General features: G+C 41.2%; 1 protein-coding gene across 1 annotated transcript in view; it reads right to left on the reverse strand.

Moving 5' to 3' along the window:
- The window catches only part of thsd7ab (thrombospondin, type I, domain containing 7Ab), a 488,245-nt gene that overhangs the window by 13,455 nt on the left and 448,629 nt on the right, over nucleotides 1-26,161 (reverse strand). The window contains exons 23-28 of the mRNA XM_072460164.1: nucleotides 24,798-24,972; nucleotides 14,716-14,889; nucleotides 10,603-10,701; nucleotides 4,926-5,008; nucleotides 1,421-1,637; nucleotides 108-195 (exon numbers count right to left, since the gene is read on the reverse strand). Coding sequence (XP_072316265.1) covers nucleotides 108-195; nucleotides 1,421-1,637; nucleotides 4,926-5,008; nucleotides 10,603-10,701; nucleotides 14,716-14,889; nucleotides 24,798-24,972 — 836 coding nt within the window. The remainder of the gene's footprint in view (nucleotides 1-107; nucleotides 196-1,420; nucleotides 1,638-4,925; nucleotides 5,009-10,602; nucleotides 10,702-14,715; nucleotides 14,890-24,797; nucleotides 24,973-26,161) is intronic.

Below are 26,161 nucleotides of genomic sequence, written 5' to 3' on the forward strand. Positions count from 1 at the left end.
TGAGAATGAGCCTCGTTCTACTGTCTGCTTCGTGGTACTGTACACCATAGGTTTGGATGAATGATGACTGGATGAACGACCAAAAGGGTGACTGAAAGAGCACTCACCAGGCTAGGTAAATCATAGACACTATGAATATGAGGAGCACCAGTGCCCCCGCTGCTACACCATACACCCACATCTTCAACTTCCCATCTGCGGACAACACACGGGGTTAAACTGAGGCTTTAGACATTGCATACAGGAGACAGCTGTCCGGGAAAGGACATAGGAGATCCAAGATGGCCACTTATCCACAGGTTGGCGGTTTGATTGCAGGTGAATATTCCTGTTGTGTCCTTGGGCAAGACACTTAACCTGCCTCTCCCCCACCCAGTGTCTACGTACACAGGTTAGGAATGTGTGAGTGGTTCCTTGATGTACAGCGCTTTGAATGCCACTGGAAATGGGCTGTACAAATGTGACCATTTAAATTTCTATTTACCTCCCCCTGCAGGAAACAGTGAAGCTTTTTGAAAAGAAGAATTAGCAACAAGGCTATTATCAACATCATCATCATAGTGTAGACAAATCTGAAATGACAAAGTGTCTGGTCATGTTGTACTGTATTGAATATTAATAAAGGCAAGTAATATCTTCTGTATATAAGAGACTGGTTTATTCTCAAGCAACTGATTCCTTCCTGAAGATTTTGCGAGGACCTTTCCCAAGTAAAAATATATAATATTTAGATTTGAAGTGCGCTATTGTTATGACAATGGTCCTCTGTTGTCGTGGCAAATATTAATCAGGAAGAAATCCCAGGAAGAAATTAAATTTTTTAGGGCAATATCCAGATTTTAAAATTTCACTGGAGAAAGTTTTTCATTTCATATACAGCTATATTGCATACTTACCACAAATTACTTTTATGAAGCTCTTTTGGTAATAAAAAAAAACCCTAACTGACATTTCCCTGGAAATCCAAAGTTATTGCTTTTTTCTCAGAAAGGATCATTAGCATTAGTCAGTTAATTGTTGAAAATGTCTTATGGTCTACTTCTACATGTCACATGTGCATATAACTGCTGTAAATAAGAGTGTTTACTTTTGCCACTATTATTATTGTTATTATGTTTGTCTTATGTTATTTTTATTTTTTCTTTCTATTCCTTATTAAGAATATGAGGGTTTTGTCATTAAGAGTTTTTCTTGTAAGAGTGTTTTTTTTAAGCTTCCTATAAGTTATCTGTTCTTTTATTCCTGCATCTATTTGCGTTGCAACACCGAAATTTCCCCATTGCGTGGACAAATAAAGGCTTATCTTATCTTATCTTATCTACTTTGCCTCCATCTGGACATATTTAAGATTTGGATGATTTTAAAGGGGTCTGTATTAGCTTGACTGATGTTTTAATGGGGTTTCCCAGCACAGTCTCACCTGCTCCGTAGAGCTGCAGGTACCAGGCCCTGCCCGCTCTACCCGGCTGTACGGTGGAGCTCTGCAGCGTAGGCTCCAGGGCTCGGCTGGTCTTCACCTCAGCCTGACTGTCCCGCGCTGTGGGCACCTCCAGGACGGGGATGGGAGCACACCGCAGCAGCTGTCCCACTGAGGAGAGCAGCTCAGTGAAACCCTCCTCGCATGTGCACAGGCCGCTCTGCAGGGGGCGCCACAACACCACAAACACACAGAGACACAGGAGGAGGTTATGTGCCGTGGCAATGTGATGAGAAGGTGAAGGAAGTATACACTATATTTGAACACAACACTTTGTTTTTGCTCCAATTTTTCATGAGCTGAATACATCAAACTTTTTCTACATAAACAGAACATTTTTAAAGGAATAAAATGATTCATTAAACCTACAAAACACATATTTCCACATTGTGCTTATAGTCTTGTGTTCCCATAAGTGTAAGCGGTGCAGATATTTGATTTTGCAGTGCAGCGAGACTCTGGTGGTGGAGGTCAAACTCTCCCAACTAAAGTGGAGCACACTTGGCTGCTCCACACTGCACTGGAGAATATTTATGCGTTATGACGACATTGGGTTTGGGCCGATTTTCACTGAATAAGACAAACTACTGTCTTTAGAGCCAGTCAGGTCGAGGAGTGTGGAAGTGTGGCTGAGAAGTGGGGCTGTGAAGTATTGGACAAGTGTGTATTCTGGATTCCAGGCAACTGATCTCCCAGGCCAATAGGCTTTATAGCACTTTGGAACGGTTCTGTGCATGGCAGCGTGCATCTTCATGTTCAGGTCCTGGCATATGGTTCAGAAGCAACTGACATTCCACAAACATAAGTATTATTTTCATATAAAACCCTAATTTCTCTGTAAAGCCTCTACACCTCGTTTTAACATTTCTTCATGAAAGGCATTGGCTTTGGATAATGTTAGAAGCATTATGCACTAGAAAATATTATATTTTGGGTCTTGATAAGTGTGGTTGGTCGATAAACAGGAAACAGCTGATGCTAACATGAGCTTTGTTTTGCTGGACATGTGAGCTCAACATATTGGTTAGCATCACTGGAAATATGGTGGTTTATTACAATATCAACTCGGATTTTGTGCCTGTTTCCATTAGCTTTTTGCTGTCTTATTTCATTTATTTTTCACCTGAGTCTATGTTCTCTCTTATCTCACGGTGGTGTGCAGCTAAAGCTCCAGGAGCAAAAGGTGAGCCCGACCCCTTTGGAAGCTAGACCAGAACAGTTCACTTAAGACAGTGGAGACTTTCAGACCGTACTGATCCACTCCAAAGTGAACCAGTGGAAACATGTGCTTACGATTTTATATGATTTTGTGAAACATTTCTGGAAAAAAAGGTTTCAGAATTTTATGCATCATATGTCTGGGCAAAAGATGTCTGGGGTCTCGCGCCTCCCTGATCACGTCACACTTGGCAGACTGTGACTGAATGAATGAAAAGAAGAACCAGGAAGATAAACAAACCATGTTTCTAATTTCTTACCTGAGAACTACTGATTCTGTTTGTTTCTGATCATCTTTTGGATTTCCTTTATGATGGAAATAATCTCCTAAAAAAATAAAACTTTATGGAGAATTTATTCCTTATGAAATGCCTTTGATTATACAAAATTCAACATACACACACAGAGAGTATTGTGGGTAAGTAATACAGGCACGACCTGTATTACTTACACACAATACACTCTGTATGTATGGTGCAGCTGAAAAAAGAGAGTTCACATCTGACTGTTATCCCTTACTAAAGTTTTAATATTTCTTATAGAGAAGGAGTACTATTATATTTATAATACATTCTGAATGTGATATTGTCTTGATTGCATTTATTGATCAGAGAATCCCTTTTGGTTTGCAGTCTTCAGTGGTGGAACTAGTAATTTAGTTATAGAAGCAAATAACAAGACATAAAGTACACAAGTCTGAGGACCAAAAAAATAGGAGTCAATAAAAGTATAATTTTAAGTAAGAGTATTGAAGTACCCATTAGAAGTGTACTTTTAGAATACTAAAGTAAAGTATTTCACTTTGAGAACTGTTAAAGCATCAAAAGTTGTGTTAACCTTAAAACACTTCTAAACTTCAAAATGTTAGGGTAGAGGACGTCCCCATGAACATACTTAAGAACAATAAAGAAACAAACTTTTAGTACAAAAACATAGTGCAGTAGAAAATAGAGAAACCTGTTAAGAAAAAGGTATCCACTGTAAAAATGTACTACAGAAATGCACTGAAGGACAGTACTTTTGTACTTTCTATCACTGGTTATCATCCAAACATATGTCTGTTAGGTTTGGGCACTTTTTCTCCCTATTGGTGATAAGAATATTCTGTCTGTTCAGTTTTTGTCTAATCTGTTTAGTTTTTTTTAGATTGGCTCCCGGCCGCGGGTGCGCGCCCGGCAGCCTTTAAATTGGAGACCGGATGGGCTCAGCGCTCTCTCTCAGTTCGGCTCTGCCCATCCCGCTACGGTCCCGCTTCGTTGACGCACTCGGCTCGCCTGCTCCCAGCTGGCTCTCACTAGCAGTAGCACTAGCCTCTTTTGTTTGGCCTGGTGGGACCGGTAGTCCCATTTTCGCTTTTGTTCATTTGTGTGTCTTATTTTTGTGCTTTAGTTAGAGGTGTCGGCACCAGCTTTGACGGCCCTATACGGGGCTGGCCCGGTGTTGCTCCTATTTTATTTCTGTTTGGCTGGCCCACCAGGTCCACCTTTCTTTTTATAACTTTGGGATGATTTTTAGGGCACGGGGGTTCGAAATTTGGCCTTTATTTTTGGTGAAAACCTAATAAACTTGTTTAAAATTGTCTTCGTCTCCGTGTCCGTTTTAAATATGTTTAAACCTCTCTTCGGGGTCATAACAATGTCAAATATGTATTCATTACTATAAGCCAATATAGTAGCAAGAAAATGTATTTTCACCTGCCTAATTTCAAAATAAAAGTGGGCCAGAATGACTCCATAGTGATGCAAAAGTGATCCAACAGAAACATCAGTGGGACAAAAGCAACAGTAAACCAGCAGTTCTGCTGTAGGAAATGTCAATGTCAATGTCAAGTTATGAATTAAATTTATTAAACTTGTCTCGGCCAACCTTTCTGCAGTGTTTCCTGGTTCATCTTTTTATTCAGCCAATCACAGCCAAGTGTGAAGTGATCAGCAAGGCGCGGGACCCCAGACATCTTTTGCAGTCCGGATAGATAATGTACCTAAACCCAATCTAACATGTCAAAGGCTTAGCAAACATGATGATGTGTCATCATTAAAAACATATTTGCAACTGTGTTTTGTTTCTCTGTATTTTTTTAAGTCCACACACCTTCTCTGTACTTGATCTATTGTCTAAGCTAAATTGTCACCATCTTTAAGTTATGCTACACAATAAATACCAAGTTCCCCTTTTCCTGAATGTGGTTAGAGGATGAACAGTAGCGCATAGAGCAGACGTTGGCTATTACCTGTGAGCAGAAGGAGCGGGGCATGAGGCAGGGCGGGTCACAGGAGCTGTTGGCTGCTCCAGGGCTCAGAGGGGGGCAGCCTCCTGAAACAGCCACATCACACAAGTTGAAATCATGTCAGTGCAGACACTGCTGTTCCTTTAAATCCGTGCCCCTGTCGCCATATCTTCCACATTTAAGTGATGTTGTCTAAAATGTATGTAGTGTATTGTAATAATATTGTACTTGGATTATCATAATATTATATTTGAATTGTATAAAAAGTTTAAATAGCTGGAAAGAATTATCATAGTTTGCCATAAATGCCCAAGGAACTGAAAGAACTGCTAGATATATCAATGAAATCAGATCAGACCGATCAAGTAGACAGACTTAGTGTTTGTGTGAAGGAGATAAAAACCTGGATGACAATAATGATAATTATCTGCTGACACTTAATTATCTGCTTCTTAACCCTGAAAAAAACGAGGTCATTGTGCTAGGTACTAAACATCTACGAGACGCTTTATCTGAGCAGATAGACACACTGGACAATGTCCATGTTGCCTCCAGGTCGACTGCAAGAAACCTTGGACCAGGAGCTCTCATTTAAAGCGCATGTAAATCAAGCCTGTAAAACAGCCTATTTCCATTTGTGCGATATAGCCAAAATCAGAAGAATCCTGCCTAAAAGCTTCTGACTACTTAGTCTATCAAACAATGTTTAATATCTAATTTCACTGGCAATCTGTTCATTGCCTGTTCTTCTTCTCCTCCCACTCCCGGCGGGGGAAGCACGTCGATGACCTGTGGATCCAGATGATCTCGACCCCATATGAACGGTTCTTCATCTGCCTCGAGGAACTGGTTCTCCTCCTGAGTGGGTCCAGCTTCACTCTCGTGGACACGAGATAGAGGATCTCTATCGGATCTCTCCTTCACTCTGGAACTCCTCCAGGTTTCTACTTTTTCCCAAGGAGGTTTGGTAGATTTTCCTGGCTGAGGAGGAGGGTCTAAGGACAGGGGACCTTGGGACATTTGTCTAAGGACACGGGATGCTGGGACATTGCCAAGTCCCTATGAACCTCCAATGCAACTCCTGTAGTGATTTTGGGCATTACAAAAATAAATTGAATTGAATTGAAATAGATATGACACGCTGACACACAAATCACAGACACTCAGATACTATTTAATGTATTAACATCAACTGCACCATTTTTGATGCAAATCCATCAAGATTAAGTTGAATTATTTGATTGAAATCTGTGACTGTCCTATAGAATTATCTCATAAGGTATCTAAGGAGAAATTAATGAGAATTATATACGTCAGTTTGGAGATGTGGACTATTCATTCTACCGTTTAAGATGCAGAATTTATCTTGGGCTTAAGCCTCAGTCACAATGCAGGGTTCAGATTAAGGATTTTCACTTGTATAGCGGTGCTGCTAAACAATTTTGTTTTCAAATTTGTATAGCAATTTGATAATTGCATAGCAAAACACGAAAGTGACTAACAATAAATATTTTACATTGATGTAACAAGATTATTTATTTCAAATGTATTTGTAAACATTCTATTTAAAAAAAAACTCCCAACAAATGAACTTTTAAACACTTTTTAAACATTTTTTTTTAAAAACCCAGAAAACTTGCAAATAAAATTTGTTGTTGAACAAATTAATTAACACCAAGTTAGATTAACTTATTTACAACTTTCTTCCATATCATCATCAATCAGATGACTATTTGCAGGAGTCTCATTTACATATTAATTGTCTTTACACTCATAAAAAATATGTATTAAGCTTCTGATGGAAAAATAAAGGTTGCTGTGGTGTCCATCATGGTGTATTTATTGTGTTATTCAAATTGTACCGCTCTATTTGACGTTCCATTCCAGCTAAAACGTTTTTCATTTTTCATTTTGCTATTTGATGATGGTCCCAAAGTACTTGTCTCGGCTCCGGCTGCACATTCGGAGCAGTGTAATTCGCTGCGCCCAAAATACACATCTGATTTTTAAAAACGAGGTTGTAGTCACTTGGCAGTGTAAATATGAGTATTTTTGCATGTGAATGATCTGCAAAGACTTTTACATTTAGGACCTATTGACCTCGGAAGTCCGAATCTGTGACGCTAACTTTACCCTGGCTCCTCCCACTTTCAGACTCGCAATCTGAGACAGCAGCGGGACTCGTCACGTCAACACAGCGTCCTACATGTGTCATGTCAACACAGCGTCCTACATGTGTCATGTCAACACAGCGTCCTACATGTGTCATGCCGTTATTGAGGATCGATTGACGAGTGATCAGTACTTTTAGGCGCTTTGGTTATACAATTGAACACACATTTTTGTATCGCAAAAGCTGCGATACATACACACTTTTTTCTGACGAACGCATCGCATTTGAGAGAAATTGCGTCACATTTTGCGATGCGATACCGCTTATTCTGAACCCTGTAATGACAAGTACAAATGGCTGCAAACAGTCTTCAAGCTATTTTCTGCTGATTTCATCTCTTGAGGCTGCCTTAGAAAAACACAATGGTCATAGACCACTCTTAAGTTCATAGCCAGGTCGATGGTCTTGGCGAAGATTTTCTATGAACAGCCCACAATGCCCCTCTTGTTCTGAGCGCTATACGAATGCCTTGCAACCCCCTAAGAGCATTCCCAGTGTTTGTGTGTCAAAATTCCACTCCAAAGACCCCTTTTCCAGCTAGAGTATGCACAAGCTGTGAGCACATGTGTTTTCATGCGCACCATATGTGGAGGAGTGACAGCCGCTGCAGAGCTCAGAGCACCAGCTACCATACTGTTCTTTTCCTCTCCAGAGTCAAAGTCAATAAAGTGGCCTAATGTGCAATGTGAGAGGCGAAGGCGCTTGAATAAAATGCACGGCTAATAAACAGAGCGAGGAATGGTGGAGGAGAGAGCTGCCTTCCCAACGAGCGAGGGTGAGAGATAATGTGGGTCATGCCAGTGGAGGACAAGCTCTTCTGGTACTGGAGATACACAGGTAGAGCTCTCCCATGTAAAGACATGAGGCCCTGCAGGCATGATTATTCTGCCATTAAAGCCCTGTGAGGCCATAAAAGATCCATAATAATTCCCATCGTAGAAATGACTTACAGTGCCAATGAGATTACATATCAGTAGGACTGAAATAAAGATGCTTTAAGAAAGCCCCACAGCACACTTGAGAACAATGCAAGAACTCCACCATCTACCGTCATACGGCTTCGATTTCTCAAGAACACCTTGAGTTGTTATTGAGAATGGAAATGGCTCTTAGTTTCATACGACCTGTGAGATTTATTGTGCTTACAAGCCAATGTAACAAGGCTTTAATTTGAAGCTAATAAAGTGGGGAGGTTTTTTATTCACATCTGGAACAGTAGTCATGATGTGTGGTCACAATACAGCTGTTTGTGAAGATGATTTGTCAATGAGAATACCAATTCAAAATATTTTTCAATAAATTGTCCACTTTTTACTCACTCACGCGTTTGGTTCAATGAAGGGGTTTTGGGGGTCCCCGAGATTATTATCTCCTCGTATTGGGCCGAGGTACACTAATAAAAAAATCATAGTAAGAAAAAGGTAGCAAGATAATCACGTAGGAGGGGGGTGGCTCCAGGGCTATGATCTTAGTCAAGAGTACCTACCAGGACAACTAAGATAAGATAATCCTTTATTGTCCCACATGGGGAAATTTCATTGGTGCAACGCAGGTAGATACAGAGGTAGATCCAGAAGAACAGATCACTTATAGGAAGTCTGAAAAACACTTTCAGTAACTGAAATCATCAACTATGAATCAGATGCACCGTTATACATTATTAGATGTTCAGCAACTGAACATCTACTAATGTGAGAGGAGCAAACTTGACCCATACACAGGGAGAATGTGCAAAGTTCACATAGAAATCATAGTGGCCAGGAATTGAAGCCATAACCTTTTGGCTTAGTGGACCGGACCTGTTGCCTGAGCAGCCAGTCCCTCCCACATTATGTTCAAATGCAGAAGGGTCTGGATTCGGACCATTGGGGGGCGTCAAAAAAACTCTCCAAGCATGAACCGGCCCAACTACTGCCGCTAATTTGCGTCCCGTGTCTCTCACATGCAGAAGACTTTGTGTCACGTGTCTCTCACATGCAGAAGACTTTGTGTCACGTGTCTCTCACATGCAGAAGACTTTGTGTCACGTGTCTCTCACATGCAGAAGACTTTGTGTCACGTGTCTCTCACATGCAGAAGACTTTGTGTCACGTGTCTCTCACATGCAGAAGACTTTGTGTCACGTGTCTCTCACATGCAGAAGACTTTGTGTCACGTGTCTCTCAAATGCAGAAGACTTTGTGTCACGTGTCTCTCAAATGCAGAAGACTTTGTGTCACGTGTCTCTCACATGCAGAAGACTTTGTGTCACGTGTCTCTCACATGCAGAAGACTTTGTGTCACGTGTCTCTCACATGCAGAAGACTTTGTGTCACGTGTCTCTCACATGCGGAAGACTTTGTGTCACGTGTCTCTCACATGCGGAAGACTTTGTGTCACGTGTCTCTCACATGCGGAAGACTTTGTGTCACGTGTCTCTCACATGCAGAAGACTTTGTGTCACGTGTCTCTCACATGCAGAAGACTTTGTGTCACGTGTCTCTCAAATGCAGAAGACTTTGTGTCACGTGTCTCTCAAATGCAGAAGACTTTGTGTCACGTGTCTCTCAAATGCAGAAGACTTTGTGTCACGTGTCTCTCACATGCAGAAGACTTTGTGTCACGTGTCTCTCACATGCAGAAGACTTTGTGTCACGTGTCTCTCACATGCAGAAGACTTTGTGTCACGTGTCTCTCACATGCGGAAGACTTTGTGTCACGTGTCTCTCACATGCGGAAGACTTTGTGTCACGTGTCTCTCAAGTGCGGAAGACTTTGTGTCACGTGTCTCTCAAGTGCAGAAGACTTTGTGTCACGTGTCTCTCACATGCAGAAGACTTTGTGTCACGTGTCTCTCACATGCAGAAGACTTTGTGTCACGTGTCTCTCACATGCGGAAGACTTTGTGTCACGTGTCTCTCACATGCAGAAGACTTTGTGTCACGTGTCTCTCACATGCGGAAGACTTTGTGTCACGTGTCTCTCACATGCAGAAGACTTTGTGTCACGTGTCTCTCACATGCGGAAGACTTTGTGTCACGTGTCTCTCACATGCAGAAGACTTTGTGTCACGTGTCTCTCACATGCGGAAGACTTTGTGTCACGTGTCTCTCACATGCAGAAGACTTTGTGTCACGTGTCTCTCACATGCAGAAGACTTTGTGTCACGTGTCTCTCACATGCAGAAGACTTTGTGTCTCTCAAATGCAGAAGACTTTGTGTCTCTCAAATGCAGAAGACATGTCTCAAATATTTTCAGAACATACAGAACAAAATATATAACTTAATTTACCTCAGATTTACAGAGTTTAATGCGTCGCTTGTTGACTCGGCAGAAGTCGGCAACACAGTCTGTGTTATTTTTATTCTTTCTTCCTAAGCCACCATGTTTGTTTAGACACAAACAGACAATGCGTTTGTCTGATTGGTTAATCCGCCTGTCAATCACTCCCTTTGGAAATTGGAGCGACTGGGTTAAGCGTGTGGTCTAGGCTGGTCAGACAACCAGACCACTGTAATGAGACGTACCTGTGACGTTGAGTCCATCTGAGCGCTGGCACCAGATGAGCGGTCGAGGGGAGTCTGGCAGAACACTACTCCTCCACTTGTACTCGTAACAGTCTCCTCCTGATAGAACAAAAGAAACACCAGCATTTAAGAATTCTGGACTTTAAAAGAACATCTATTAGCAGGGCCCTCTGAAGGAATCAATAGGTCCTGGGGCTGAGAGATCATGGAGGCCTCTTTCAGCCAATAAACAATGTTTTCAATACCACAGGACTGACTGTATGTTCACGCTGATACATGACACCAATAACAAGAGAAAGTTCAAATAACATATAGATGAGCAGACCTGGGACAGCTGTGTCTGTGCACAAGCACTTCATAGTGAACTCACTCCCATCTGTGTCCAAAAACAGGCCTGCATCTAAACTGGTAAAACCACATAACCGTGCGGTACTTTGCTATTAAATACCACAACACCTCCACGTTCATGCGCATGCACGTGAACACATCAGAAGTAACATCATATCCATGCCACGCTTTGCAACCTCATTATTTATTTGGGTTTGCGTCCACAAATTGGCCAAATTAGTAATCTCATGTCTGTCTGAAAAGTCCTATCAACTGACAACAATAGCATCTTTCGAATTGAATGAATGAACCATTTTCTGAGGCTTTTGTGTGCGTAGTCATAATGCACTTTATTAAATACATTTTTTCCCATGGACTTAATCTCAGTTTTCAAACAAAGTAAATTCAGAGATGAACTTGGGTCTTTTATAATGGTATAAGATTATGTTCCACGTTCTCGGGTGTGAAAATCTGCATGCGTGGGAAAGCCTGTTTAAATCCATAATGAGAGCCGATTAGTGAGTAGTGGTTATTATTAGGCTGTCCTGTGTTCTCTGGCTTTGATGACTACAGTCTAATCTCCACACTCTAATGACTCTTTATCACATACATGAAGACTACATCAATATGGAGCTGAAGGATTTAAGCTCTTCTACAGTTTGGAGTCTGTGGATCCGAGGATTCAACTTTACGTTAATGAGGAATGAGAATCTAAAGGCTGTATCACATTTTGAGTAAAATGTATCAAATTCAACATTAAAGCCAAAATATAAAAAGGTGGTGGAAACAGTACTATTTGTTCTCATGTCAACGTGTAATTTGTCTGCCGTGTCCCTGTGAGAGTAAGTGAAGTGAAGGTCACCTCTCCACACCACTGTGCCTGCCTCGCTCTGGGCTCACTGCTCCTGTCTGTCTAAAAGAAAAGTGGAGTTTGATCGCTCCACTAATAGAAATGTGTACTGGGCTAGATGCATTATGATATTATGATGATATAATGGGGCGCACTTCTAAATGTGAATCATACAGAGGTCAGAACTGACAGGTCCCAACAACTGCACTTTATATAGTGGTAGAGACTGTTTATGGTGAGTTAAAGTGTAACTTTGGATGAGAAGCTTGTGTCTATGGAGGTGGCGGACACGGAAATAAATAAATCCTCATCATCAGCATCATCATAAAAATTGAATGTGCAGTGGTAGTGGTAGTTAGTCAGATTGTACAATTGCTAATATTCCTTTCTCAGATGGGCATGGGCATTATAAAGTAACAAGGCAAAAATATATCAGGCTTTTAACAGTTCATCAGTCAGGTCTTCTCCACTCAGTGCACTTCTGAGAAACTGCTCTTTTGAACTTATGGTCAGACTAGTTAGGAATAGAAACATAAACCCACAGCTTCAGCTACGCTGCCCTAGGAGTAACTATGCTGGGGGAAGTATGACAGCTTGAGCACTATCCTCTTCTTCTTCTGACTACTTATGCTATCAAACAATATTTATTTTTTGATTCCACTTGCAAACTGTTCACCGCCTTCTTTTCTTTCTCTCACTCCTGAGGACCTGTGGACCCAGATGCCCCTCCCCTGGTGAAGTGGTCCCTGCCCTGTGTGGACGGTCCCTCATCTGCCTGAGGAGTGGGTCCAGCTCGCCCCCGACGGTCCCTCATCTGCCTGAAGAGTGGGTCCAGTTCGCCTCAGTCGGTCCCTCATCTGCCTGAAGAGTGGGTCCAGTCTCCCTCGTGTCCGTCTGTCCGTCTGTGAGAGTCGGATCTCTCCTTCACTGGAACTCCTCCAGGTTTCTACGCTTTTTTCCCAAAGAGGTTTTTTTTGTAGTTTTTCCTGGTCCAGAAGGAGAGTCTAAGGACAGAGGACCCTGGGACATCGTCCCTCGCCGCCACAGACATTGTCTGACTCCATCGCCACCACAGACATTGTTGATTCATTTCTCCCTGTGGCCCTCAGAGGCAACTGTTGTTGTGATTTTGGGCCTTACACAAATAAATTGATTTGATTTGAACTGTCCTCTGGAGCAGTTCCCAAACTTTTCAGGCCAGGACCCCCAAAACAACCATGAAACCGACAAATTTAAATTTAAATTACATTTAGAAATCCTCTCGTGACATGCGAAGCATGAGTTGAGGGTTGTGAGATGATTTCAAGATGTAATGTTATAATTAGACACTGTATTACAGAGGCCACTCTGGACCACCTGAGGTGGCTACAGCTGAAAACACTGATTTGTGTTTTTTTGATTCAATCCGAAGCATCTCTGTTAGTACTATAATGATAATAACTGTGCTGATTGTAACCAGTTCTACATGTCTCAACATGAGGGCAACATATGCCGAAACTTATAAATCTCCACAAAATTACCAATATTCTGAATAAATATATTATTTAATCTTTGGGTGAGATTTTTCTTTTTTTTAACAGTGTACTTTGTTTGAAATACATCTAAAACTTGTATAAAAAATGGTGGCCTTTATTTTATTTCTTAACACTTTAACAGTGCACCTTTGAGGTAGCTTAAATAAGAAATAATAGTGTAAATAATAGTGTAACATTTGAATTAAATAAAAATAGCAGCTCAACTTAAAATACCCAGCAGGCATGTAAACGAATAAAAAAGTGCATATTAAATGAAAGCGCAACAGTGTCATAAAGTAAGGCCAGTAATGTGCTTTTCAGAACTTGTGCTCTTCTGGCTTAAATAATAAAATGTTTTTCTTGATGAAATCCGTCTGAATGTCTTCGAGTCGAGAGTAAGCCAGGGGCCAGTGTTCTTCCTCGCGGTAGCCACGGTGTCTATCATGCCGTGTTGGGAAAGCAAGCCCTCATGTACGTTAAGTTTGCAAGATTGCGCGACACAGCCCACACTCTGCACCCCCATCTCACCCATAGCTTTCTTCAAAGTTTACTGCCGTAAAGCCACTTTACGGCAGGAAAATGTCGTGATCTATTCATGCATTATACGGATGTGAGAGACTAATAATAAGCTCGAAATCTATAGCGCTGATCAAACTAATTAGAGTAAAATTTATATCCGATCACTGATCGGGATAAAACATCCAATTTCGATCGAGTCTGAAACCATGTGATCGGGCCCGATATCCGATCACGTGTTTGGATCGGGACATCCCAAGGAAAAACCCTGACGCACATGCTCACTCACTACATAACCAGTCACATGCCAAAGAAGCTGTAGATGCCGTAACTTGGGGTGCACTAGGACCCAGGGCTGGGGAAACCATGCCTGTATGACGTCATGTTGATTACTCTGTTTACGGCATGTATATTGTATTGCTTTCTTTCCGAATGGACCTCCAGTGTTACTGTTTAGCAAGCTTTTGAGTGAATATTTGATATCTAAACAAGGAAAAGGATGATACTGGATCAGAGTTTGGGGGAAAATGAGCAGGACATTTAGACAGAGATGTACACCCACATGAAAGTGTTAGTTTACCATGGCCCAAAGAAGTAGTAGTAAGTCATGCATGTACCTCTGCATATAATCTGTGCTTTAAAAAATGTTTGACTCTGATGAAAACTTTGCAAGTGCCCTCCAAAAAAGGAACAGGTCAATATACAATAACTTTTTTTAAATTAAGAGAGACATGGACATGTCCTTGGTGTTTTCTGTGGGGATGTTAAGATAGTTGAAATTTAGTGAAATCTCTAGCGGGCAGGGAGGTGTCTTGTGCAAACAGGGCTGGCAGGGAAAGAGTTCAATAAATATACATCCTAAAATACCAAAGAAAATCCGAACCAAAGAGATGCTCCTTTCCTCACCTGTGCAGGTTTGGGACTCCCAGGCCTGGTCCGGACACTGCTGCAAGTTTTCTGGTTCTTGGGCCAGGACAGCTCTGGACCGGACCCGGACCGAGCCGAACTCCACCGAGACCTCCTTCACACAGATACTGACACACGGGCTCCAGTCGGACCACTCCATCAGGTAGCACTCCCCTGGACAAGAGAAAAGAACATGCTACTATATATATATATATATATGTATACCGTTCTTGAATGGTGAAGTGATAAACACTGATTTTCATTTAAGGAGTGGGTGGAATACAAGGCCGCAAGAGGACATTTATTTAACATGGGGAAATAACTTTATTATCAACTGCCAAAATGCATCTCGTAAAGCTGCAGTGGTCAGAATATCTTCAATAACTCACATGTTTATGCAGAGTATCATGCAATAAATGTCAATATACAGCATGTCAGTATATATAGCCAGGGACAAGACTAAATCAAGCATGAATGAATCTCAACATTATACTGAAAATGTTAAAAAAAAGTTATATTGAGGTGTCATAAATGTCACATTCTGTTTTATAATAGCTTTAATGATTAGAAATGTAAATTCTGGGCAATCTAGCAGAAAGCGCAAGCATTTGACACACTGTAGAAGAAGACGCCAGGGGACAGATCATGTTTTCTATATTTTAAGCTTCTAAACGCTGTGTGTTTTATTAAAATCAGACTCATATTCACGGAGCAATGAGTCTAATGAGGAAGTGAATCTAGACACGGAGCACTACAAAGACACGTAGAGCGCGGATATGAGCTATACGGCGGCCAGTTTAGAACCTGCTTTCTTGGCCAGACCTGACTCACAGGTTAAAAGACAACATGTGACAGACTACCATGGACCACATTTCTGTGTAAATATCTCATGTTACAACATGCTGCAACATGGTATTTAAACCCGACTGATGCAGTGAGTTGCTTCTCATTTCTGAAACAACCATGTGGAAAGACAAATCCTGGGGTCATGGAAAAAGATGTCCGTGTGTTTGAGAAGGGTGAAATGCTGGAGAAGGCTTTGTGCAGTGGTCACTCCATCATCAATACAATATCTGTGATTCCAGACCCTTCTACATTTTCCCTTTGTTTTTTCAAATATGGAGGACAATGTTGGACTTCACACAGGGTCAGTTCTGTGTTCAGAGTCTCTTTACACCTGTTATAAGGCCTAACAGAGCCATCCATCCATTCATCCATCCATCCACAACACAGCTCCCTGAATTATATTAACACTTGCCACTTTCTCAAGTGACAAAATACCTGCAATGGGCAACACTGTAAGAAATTGCTTACAGTTGTATTTTTTTGTCTGAACTAATTTTGTAATCTTAGAAATTTAGTTTTATAGTCTATTGTTTTCTTGAAGATTACCATACTTTTCGGACTTTAAGCCGCAACTTTTTCCCCATGCTTTCAACCCTGCGGTCATTATAACGGTGCATCTGATTCATAGATTTTACTGGCTAACGACCACTTGGGGGCATTGTAGCAGGAAGCACAAGCGTTTAACACACAAAGAAGACGTCAGTGGACAATAGTCACTGTCCAGAGGATTTTTTTTTTATTACTATCAGACTCATATTCATGGAGGAATTTGTCTAATGAGGAAGTGAATATAGATGCGGCGAAACGCAAAGATACATTGACATGCTATATACGGCAGTCTGAAGTTTAGAACCTGCCACATTGAAATGAGACATTCTTGGCCCGACCTGCCCCATACATATTTCTGTGTAAATATCTTACACTCATTCGATAAGTACGAGCTCAGGAGGAGATGAACCAGATGTGAAGACACAGACACAGGTAAATGAGCTCACACAGAGTAATCAAGGACAGAGGGGGAGACAATTGTGATGTGTTCTTTTTACAGTATGTTAAACTTCAAAATGCTGTGTTTTATTTCAATCCAGCTCGTATTCACTGAGAAATTAATCCAATTAGACTAGCTCTAATTAGAGCCCCCGTTCAAAAGACAATCGACATCACTATTGTACACTATATTTATGTGTAAATATCTCACGTTACAATGTGGGCAAGTTCTATTTTCTTCGTAAATTCCGTGTACGTGGCTTTTATTCAGGAGCGCTGTATAGCACGAAAAGTACAGTAATGATTTCGTACATGGTCCTTGACAAATAAAGACTAAGTCCTCTCTTCTCTCTCATCTACATTTAACCTTAAGATGCTATATCTAATAAAGACTATGGGCCAACAAATCCTTAAAATTAATAAATAAAGTTTCCTGCCCCTGTACTACTCCTGAGTTTGTCTGTCTGTAGCTTGGGACACCCCACAGATAGCTCTAGTGAACGCACTCACGCTACTGTAAACATGCTCCAGTTCCCAGGGTGCCCACCCTGCTGTGGACCCGAGAAGAGAGGGCACCAAGCTGATACATGGAAGGGCTGAATGTTCGCTGTGTGACTGCCGTTCAGTTTCAGACATTTATTTAGCTACATGCTAACACGTAGCTCAGTGACTAACTACAGCCTCTCTTAACTACAGGCTGGCGGGTTACCCCCCACGAGTCCGAAGGTTCACTGGTTCAAAGGTTCGCTGGTCCGAAGGTTCACTGGTCCGAAGGTTCGCTAGTCCGAAGGTTCGCTAGTCCGAAGGTTCACTAGTCCGAAGGTTCACTAGTCCGAAGTTTTGCTAGTCCAAAAGTTCCTCATAGGCTAAAGTGAAGATGCATAGGCGGCATCGGGATGTAGTCAGTCTGTAAAGTGCGCACAAAGCAGCAGACACGCATTGGGGCTCGTCACGTTTAATGTACCAGCTGCTCACAGGTGGCACCGCAAGTTGTACTGTGTATATAAAAATAACAAGGGAACATCTCGAATCCTCCACTCTATGCCTTCATTTGATCATGAGTATAGAAATACACGTGATCCGATCGCCGTAGGATTGGTAGTCAAAAAGGAAATTCAGCTTTTGAAGAATGCAGACTGGAAAACAGTTTTATCCCGGAGTTCATTAATTCATTAATAATACGATAAGGAGCTCAGGCTATGCACAGAAACAAGTCGGTTATGGAAAATACTTTGAGTTTAATCATAAAAAGTGCATTAATACTGAACTGAAAAGTCTAAAAAGCCAGTGTGTAGGGCAAAGGGAGGCGAGGAGAGCCTGCTGCATGGACACCCACTTTCGGCGAGGAGAGCCGCGAGTAGAGCCCGCTGCGCAGCAGGCTGACATCTTCGGACTAGTGAACCTTCGGACAAGTGAACCTTCGGACTTGTGAACCTTAAAATTTCTAGGACATTTCGGACTTGTGAACCTTCGGACCAGTGCGCAGCTAGTTATTTTTAACAGCTGTTTTCATGTTGACCATAAATTATAATTACAGTAATAGCAGTCTTAAGTAAGAAGTGATATTTTTCATGTAGCAATCGTGGATCTATAATATATATTATATGAAATTTAGTTATATCAGACTGCCGGGCCTGGCAGTCTACAGCGGTGTGCCAGCAGGAAAGAGTCCCTACGCGCCCGTCCGGGGCGTTGGAGTGCGCTTTCGAGGGCGCGCGGCAGTTCGGGAAAAACTGCTCGAGTCTTTTCCTCTAACAGATGTCGCTTTTAGCTTACACTAGCGACTCGTCCCATCTGGAGTTATTCTTTCGGGTAATAATCTCCTTAGATCAAAAATAGGCACTGATCTACAGAAACGACGTAGTTTGCTTTGAGAAGTTAAAATAATAATTGTTAACGAAAGAAAGTCTTAATTGTGCTCTCAGCGTGCTAAAGAGGTCCTTCAGGTGAGATTCAGTTGTTGGGTTTGAACAAACAAAAGCCTGGCCACGGCCTAAGTTTTCCAACGCACGCGGTAGAGCCTTGCTAAAGACGAAAAGTTCAGAAGTTCCGCGGATCGCGGTGAAGAAACGTAAGGTAAGAACAAAAGAGAACAAGAGAGCGTGATCCTTGTTTATGTCTCCTTTTCTAAACTCGCGCCGGGGGCATCGCTTGAAAGGGAAAGAGGAGGTTTCGTGCGGCTTCACCCCTCTACATAATATGAATTAGCCTTCATTACACACATAAAACAATTTGGTGGTGTCAATTAATTTCTTTACCTTGCAAACTCGTTAACTCTAAAATCAAAACACTGTGTTCATTATAAAACAAAGATAGAGGTGACAGTAAACACTTGACATAAAATGCATGGTATTTCACACTTCTTCTGTATTTACCTCTGTATCTACCTGCGTTGCACCAATGAAATTTCCCCATGTGGGACAATAAAGGAATATCTTATCTTATCTTATTTTACCAATTGTAACATAGTCCATGTCACATCATGAGTTTGGCCTTTGATCTTTCATTTGCCGCAGACCAGATATCTTTTGGCTCTGCTGTGGCGCCATGGATCTGATTTATGGGGGGGTCAAACAGAGTTCAGGATGTTAAGGTCTGAGGATCATTCCCCTACATTATTGTACATGTTTTTTTGTGGTAGGAAAAAACGGAGCACCCGGAGGACACCTACGCAGACACAGGGAGAACATACAAACTCCACAGAGAAAGGCCCCACATGATATGCCACAGTTAAAGTACTCAAGAACATTTAAAGGCCAATAACAACACATACAATGCACAATAACTTCTTTAGCTTATTTATTTTTTATTCTATTTTTCTACTCTCTTGCTGTTCTTGAAGTGTGTGTTGCAACAATGGAATTTCCATATTGTGGTACATAGAATGATTCTATTATATTTAAATTAAGAGTCTGTTTTATCCACATTTGTCCTTTTTTGGGTTAGTCCATGTTTAGAACTACAGTAGAAATAGTGTCCTATTTTAGACTGGGATTACCCCATGTTTAGACCAGAAAAAGGCCAAATATTTTCCTAGGTGGTCAGTTGTGTGAAACCTGAGAACCTCAGATATGCACATAATCTTCATATGCACATTGTAGCTGCTAGGCAACTCTCATAACTTTAAGTTTCAGTATTTAGTTTTAACACATTTATTAGAGTAAAATGTTATTTGTATATTCAGTGGAAACACACGCAAGGAGGGGAAACCATTATTTGTGCCGCTTTAATGTTGCTAAGGGAAAAGTTACCTGCACACTGCTTGATTGAAAAGGCACATGAGGTGTTGCTCCGTGGCGTCTGATGATATCAAAGTGTTTATTCATCCTGAGTGAGAGAGAGCGATGAAGTAACTCTTCGTATTTTTGTCATGTTAATTTACCTACTGTTATTTCTAAACCCGTGAAGCTGCGTGACTTTATTAATGTGTTAGGCAAATAGAATGAAATGTGAATGTATACTTTATTTATTTGTTCGGTCTGTATTTTGCTTAATTGTTATGTTTAAAAGACCTGTTTGTAAGAAGGTTAATCTAAGTTTGTATTTCTTTGGCATGTGTCGGCATTTGTAAGTCATGGTTTACATAAGACATGTTGAAAACTCCTCCTGTCCGAAAATAAATGTCTGTTAAAACAACAAATGATTCGGAGGTTGATTAAACTCGAGGGGAGTAATACACATAAATGAGGTTCAGTTTAACGTGAATACATGCCAGGAAATATCTTACAGTTCGAGTGCTTCTGATGCTCACAGTCTGTTTGAGACTGAGGGCTTGGCTGCAGCTGAGCGCACAGCTCATTACCAGCAGGAGACTGGGCTGGTAAACGACACAACCTTGCCAGAATCATGCATAATCCAAAATGGCCACCATTTTCTCCCTTGGATTGTGTCCCAGTGTGTATAATCCCTGGTCCCCCACAGTCTGTCCCTTGTGGATGACTCTTGCAGTTTGAGAACAGTCTTATCTAGGCCAATGTTTGCCAATCCTGATTATATAATGTCATAAAGTGGAATGAGAATGCAAACAGGGATGTGTGGTGACAGAAAACTATTAAAGTGAGAGTAAGGGGACCACAATGTGTACAATGTTTCCACCATCCCTACTTGACCCTACCCCACTCAACTCTAACCCTCTGACCCTAATTTGAAGCCTTTCCATCAGCTCTTCATTATTGTACCAGCTACTTTTATATTACCTACTTGGCCCGATTCTACAGAGAAACAAAACCAGACCAAGTAGGGCAGAGTAGAGAAAAGTGGGGCTAAAAAATATCTTTACTAAATCGGTTCTGCTTACTCCATAAGAAACTACTGTTTTCATGCCCGCATTTTTTCTCATGCTTCACCTGCCTAATCCAGTGACTCCAATGGATCCGGTCCGCGTGTTGCGTCTCCGTGGCTCACACATGCTTTCACAAGCAGCGCCAGCAGTGCCTAAGCTAGAGTGAGTGGATGCAAAAAAAATCTAAATTAATGCTTAGTGGCAATTTGTGGTTGACAAAATGAAAGTGAAAGCTAGCAGTTTAGATGAAGCTGTGAATTTCACAGCTAAATTGAGTCTTAATGTAAAGCAATGAGTGGATGAAGTGCATTTTATTGCATCAGTGTTTCAGAAGAAGAAGAAAATGATTAATTCATCAATTTATTTTCATTGAGAACTTGAGTTTCATTCATGCTGAAAAGACTTGAATATAAAATAATCATGAAATATGAAATGAAACAAACTGTATGTATACTTACAAATAAGGCTCTTTTATTGACATTGAATCACTTTAATGAGAATTAAATAACATGGAAATAATTATGCAAATAATATTACTATACTATAAGCCTGTAAGCCTATATTGTTCACCTACAGCATGCTTGAGTGTATGGTCGACTATGAGCACATATAGTGAGGGAAATAAGTATTTGAACACCCTGCGATTTTGCCGACTTAGAAATTATGGATGTGGATGTCCACAGAAGCCTTTGTTTACAATTACAGAGGTCAAACGTCTCCTGTAGTTCTTGACCAGGTTTGCACACACTGCAGCAGGATTTTGGTCCACTTCTCCACACAGATCTTTTCTAAATCTGTCAGATTCCAGGGCTGTCACTGAGCAGCACAGAGTTTCAGCTCCCTCCAAAGATGTTCTATTGGATTTAGGTCTGGAGATTGTATTTTACCTTTTTGACTTTGCATAAGACTAGCTGACAGTATTACAACACCTCAGCAGAGACACTGCTGCTGCTGGGTCCTGGGCTTTTAGCAGGACTACGACCACATCTGAGGATTGCTGGATGGACCATCTTCAAGTCCCTGGTCAGGTTTGGATGTTTTGTAATGACTCCAATTTTAAGTGCAACTTTACATTACTCCTGACTTAAAGCCAGAGCAACTATTATTATTATTATAAGCAAATCCAAAATTGAATATTGTAGTATATGGTCCCATGGTATAAGCGGATTACAAGGAGGAGCCGTGCCTTATACAGCTTTGACACTCTTCGTGGAGTAAGAACATTGCGTTAAGACAGTGTAACTTACAGCTCCTTGTAGTTTTTACGCATATTCATAGTTCCAAAGTTGTCACACACTCGCTGCTATTGCCATCTTGAAGACAAAAGGTGCTTTGCTGTTTGCTGCACAAACAAAAAGTCTCGAAACAAAGGATTTCTCTTCTGTAACTCAAAGGTCCTGTTTGTCGACAGAAATGAATTACGGTCTAAGGAAGGACTTACAGAAATCACTCTAGACTGAGCTGTTTGTTTCAGATAATTAGCAGTTTGGCTAATGCTAGTTTACACATTATTGCATGGCTATGCTAATAACTGTTAGCCTACTTGCAACACATTTCCAATTGTCCAGGTGTTATATTTAGGATCAGACAGAAAGACAGAAGCTTGGATGTAAATGTAAGCAAATGTTTGTTATAGCAAGTAGATAGATAGATAGATAGATGAGGATCAAAGCCCAGAATCTCTGTCTTCTTGAAGTATCAGCTCTTTTCATTTTCAATTGTAAATACGGTGCGACTATTTAACAGCAGAGAAAGGCAACAGCATGCCGAGACATCTTCAACATGGCGACAACAACAAATAAGTCAAGGGACTGAAACCCATGGATACTACTGTCAGAGAGAATTCCAAGGCTATCTGCCATGCATTCAATTAGCTAAATCACTGTTCTATATCACTACGATGTGGCCATCACCATAGTTACAGGTAAATGCTTAACTGCTCTGAGTCTACAAACGATGGTCGTGGTGGTCTAATGCTATGTTCATATGGATCTCGGATGCTTGTGTTGAAGCTCCGACTTGTTGGCATTCATGTTCTTTTTATCTTGTGCTGGTATTCATGTGAACTCAGAAAAACATTTTCAGGAGTTTCAGAGGATCACATGAACACTAAAACTGCATAACGCACTGCTCCATGATGTTTAGTGTCCATGTATTTCTTTGATTTTAGGAAGGTAACTGTATTCTGAATACCACCAAATGAGACAGTAAAGAATACCGGAATAGAGTCACTCAAAACTGTATTCTGAATACCGGTGTATTTTTGGTACATGTATATTTAGCTAATTTGGTACATGTATATTTAGCTAATTTCCAACACTGTAAATAGTGCAAGGCTAGGTATTGAATGAGTGAATGGTTAGGGGTTAGTGGTTAGGGGTGACATTTGGACACAGCTTTAGCTTGCTAACATCTCAACCCTGCTACTTCCTGGTTTGCTTTTGGAATATTCTGTACTGGGGCAAAACAAATTTCCTATAAGAACAAACTAAACAAAAAGCACAAGAATAAACTAAACAAAAGTGCAGTGCCTTTGCAAATTTAGGTCAACACTGATGCTCAAGGGCTGCCAAGTTGCAAAGTTGTGACCATACTTGCTCATAACCGCTATGGAAAAGCAGCTTAATGACCATTAATACCATAGAAAAAAACAACATCACTCTATATGTTCCCGTACTAATACAATTTACACCACACCCACAGCTTGGCCAAATACCTCCGACAATCCCTTTACCATTGACAAGTGTGTTTTACAATCTGTTTGGAAGCACATCTTTATTCACATCCAGCATCTGTAACACAAATGAAATCCCACACACTTGAATCTGCTCCCTGAATCAATGCAGACAACATTAGCCTGGATCATCTTCAGTTTCATCTGATCCCTGCGAGGGCCCTGAAGTCTCGTATCCTGGCTCAAATACACACTATCGATTCTCTCGCATAACAAACCTGTGTCCTGTGCTTTAAATTACAGTTGTTGTTTTGGAGCATTGTTTGTGATTAAATGAATCCAAATAGAATAAAGAATTTGTGTATGCACTGCAAAAAGTGTCAGGAGAAATAAAACAAGGACTTAAACTTGAACAATGACGACTAGGACTTGAACAACAAGGATTTGAACTTGAACAATGACGATACAAATCAAAGTGCATTCACTCTGATGTGATCCAAAGACTTGAAATGGTTAGTGCTAGATAAGTTGAGTTCGAAGAGACAGAAGTGATATTATAAACCTGTTCCTAAAATTCATCCCTCTTGATGACCAATCACAGACCCAAAACTCTAGCATTAACCAAGTTAAATTGTCCACCATCTGGATACCTGAGTGTCAGGTATTTTTGAGTGTTGTAATTAATAAACATTTAATATTGTAATGCATTAATAAACCTTTCATTGTTATGCATACTGGACACACGCACACGCGCAAACACACACTGCAAATACATTCTTGCTCTGTCTGCTTCTCTGTCTGCTTCTCTCAGAGACCCAATGTCAGCCAACTCCTCGTGTCTTATCTATGACCATATTAGGAACAAGCATTTCCGTGGAAGGTACGGGGAGGCTGGCCCCATAAGATCCACCTTTTTCTGAATATTCATATTCTTTGTCCTTTGTGTGTGTGAGACAGCACCCAGAGTGCCTGGGCAGACCGTCTGGTGGAACTTGTGAGGGACAGGGTGCTTTAATTTGTTGGTTTTGTAATTGTTAGGGAAAATACATTACTTTGATCTACACGACCACATCCTGTCTTGTTTTCTCAGTTATATTAGAATCCGACATGAGTGAGCAAAGTGTGGTATTTTGGATTCACGTCAAATCTAAAGTGAAATTTGTGGACCCAACCGAGACAAAAACCACAAAGCTCAAGATTCCAAAGCAGTGAATAACCCATAATAGACACATAGGCCCGGCAGAAATCCTAACTTTTTCCATGCATTGATCCCATTTGACTGTTTGGTATTACCTGGGCAGGGAAGTGTACAGGGCTCCTTCAGTTTGATCCTCTTGTCCCCGTTCACCTTCAGGTCCAGGACACTGCAGAGTTCCTCCTCCACCTGTGCACCCGAGTCCTCCGCTGAGCCGTCCGACACCCAGCACGTCAGGTTACGGAAGCGCAGCCCAGACCCACAAACCACATTCTGAAAAAAAACAGAAGAGAAGCTATCAATATTTTGGTATCTTTGTGTTAAGTAAATGCAAGGCTTGATCACACAGCTAGTCCTGGTTATGGCCTGGTTTGAGCCCAGGACTTGCTTTGGTCCTGTTGTAGGACTTGTTCACACTTATTGATCTGGAGGACTCGGCTCACTTAAAATTGAATTAGCACTGCTCATGATGTCATCTGTCCAGTGACTAGGGGCACACCACTCACCAGTAGAAACTCCTGTGGGGAGCAGTATACCAGTGTATGAGACAGAAATGAGAAGAAATTATAGCAGATTCATATACCCGGTATATAAAATGTTTGGAGCAGTAACTTTCACGAAATACAAAGAAGACCACTGACAGTGTAAGAAATAAAAATTTCTCACATTCTCAAGTTTTTATTTTGGTTACTCTGCGCTCAGGTGCATCCCTACCAGGAAGCCTTTGGTTTAGTTAAGGGTGTGTTCACGCTTGCACCACATCAAAATTGTGCTTAAACTGGGACTAAACCCAGGACTAGACCAGGACAAAACCAGGAGTAGAACAAGGTCTAACCAAATCTACATTAGGACTTAAACTGGTTCCAAATTAGGTTGCCCCAAATACATTGTATGTTTGCTGTAACCCGACCCAACATTTTTCAAGTGGGTCGGTCGGTAGGTAAATTCTTATTTTTTTACTTTGAAGGCAAAAAAAAGATCAAAATCGTCGCTATTTTATGACTCGCAGTGACCGCCAGGGGTCAGGCTTCAACAGTCAATGAGGGAAAACCCGATCAACCCAATCAGGAGACTAAATCTCACGATTTTAAGGCCGATTGAAATTTTCAATCGGCCTTTTGTACGCCATTATCCTTTATTTTGGTAGCGAAGGCGAGCGGGGGGAACATGCCGAACATGCGGGGGACATGGGCGCCGCCATGTTTGTTGTGATTACGCTGCTGGGCGTGTTTCCCTCCCAGACTGCAAAGCGCAGGTAAAATTTAATATGAAGCGACACCATGATGCAGAACGACGTGAGCGGTGTCAAGACCAGTGGCGCTGACAGAGGCGAACCAACAAAAAAAAGGAAATACAGGTTCATGCCTACATGGTCTGTTCAATACAGAAGCATATGGTTGACCGAAAATGTAGACGGATGTGCGTCATGCAATGCGTTAATTGTCCCCTGGGACGAAAGATA

This window comes from Eucyclogobius newberryi, unplaced genomic scaffold (assembly GCF_026437365.1).
Source record: "Eucyclogobius newberryi isolate DKJ021-1_F unplaced genomic scaffold, fEucNew1.0.hap1 SCAF_3, whole genome shotgun sequence".
NCBI lineage: Eukaryota > Metazoa > Chordata > Actinopteri > Gobiiformes > Gobiidae > Eucyclogobius > Eucyclogobius newberryi.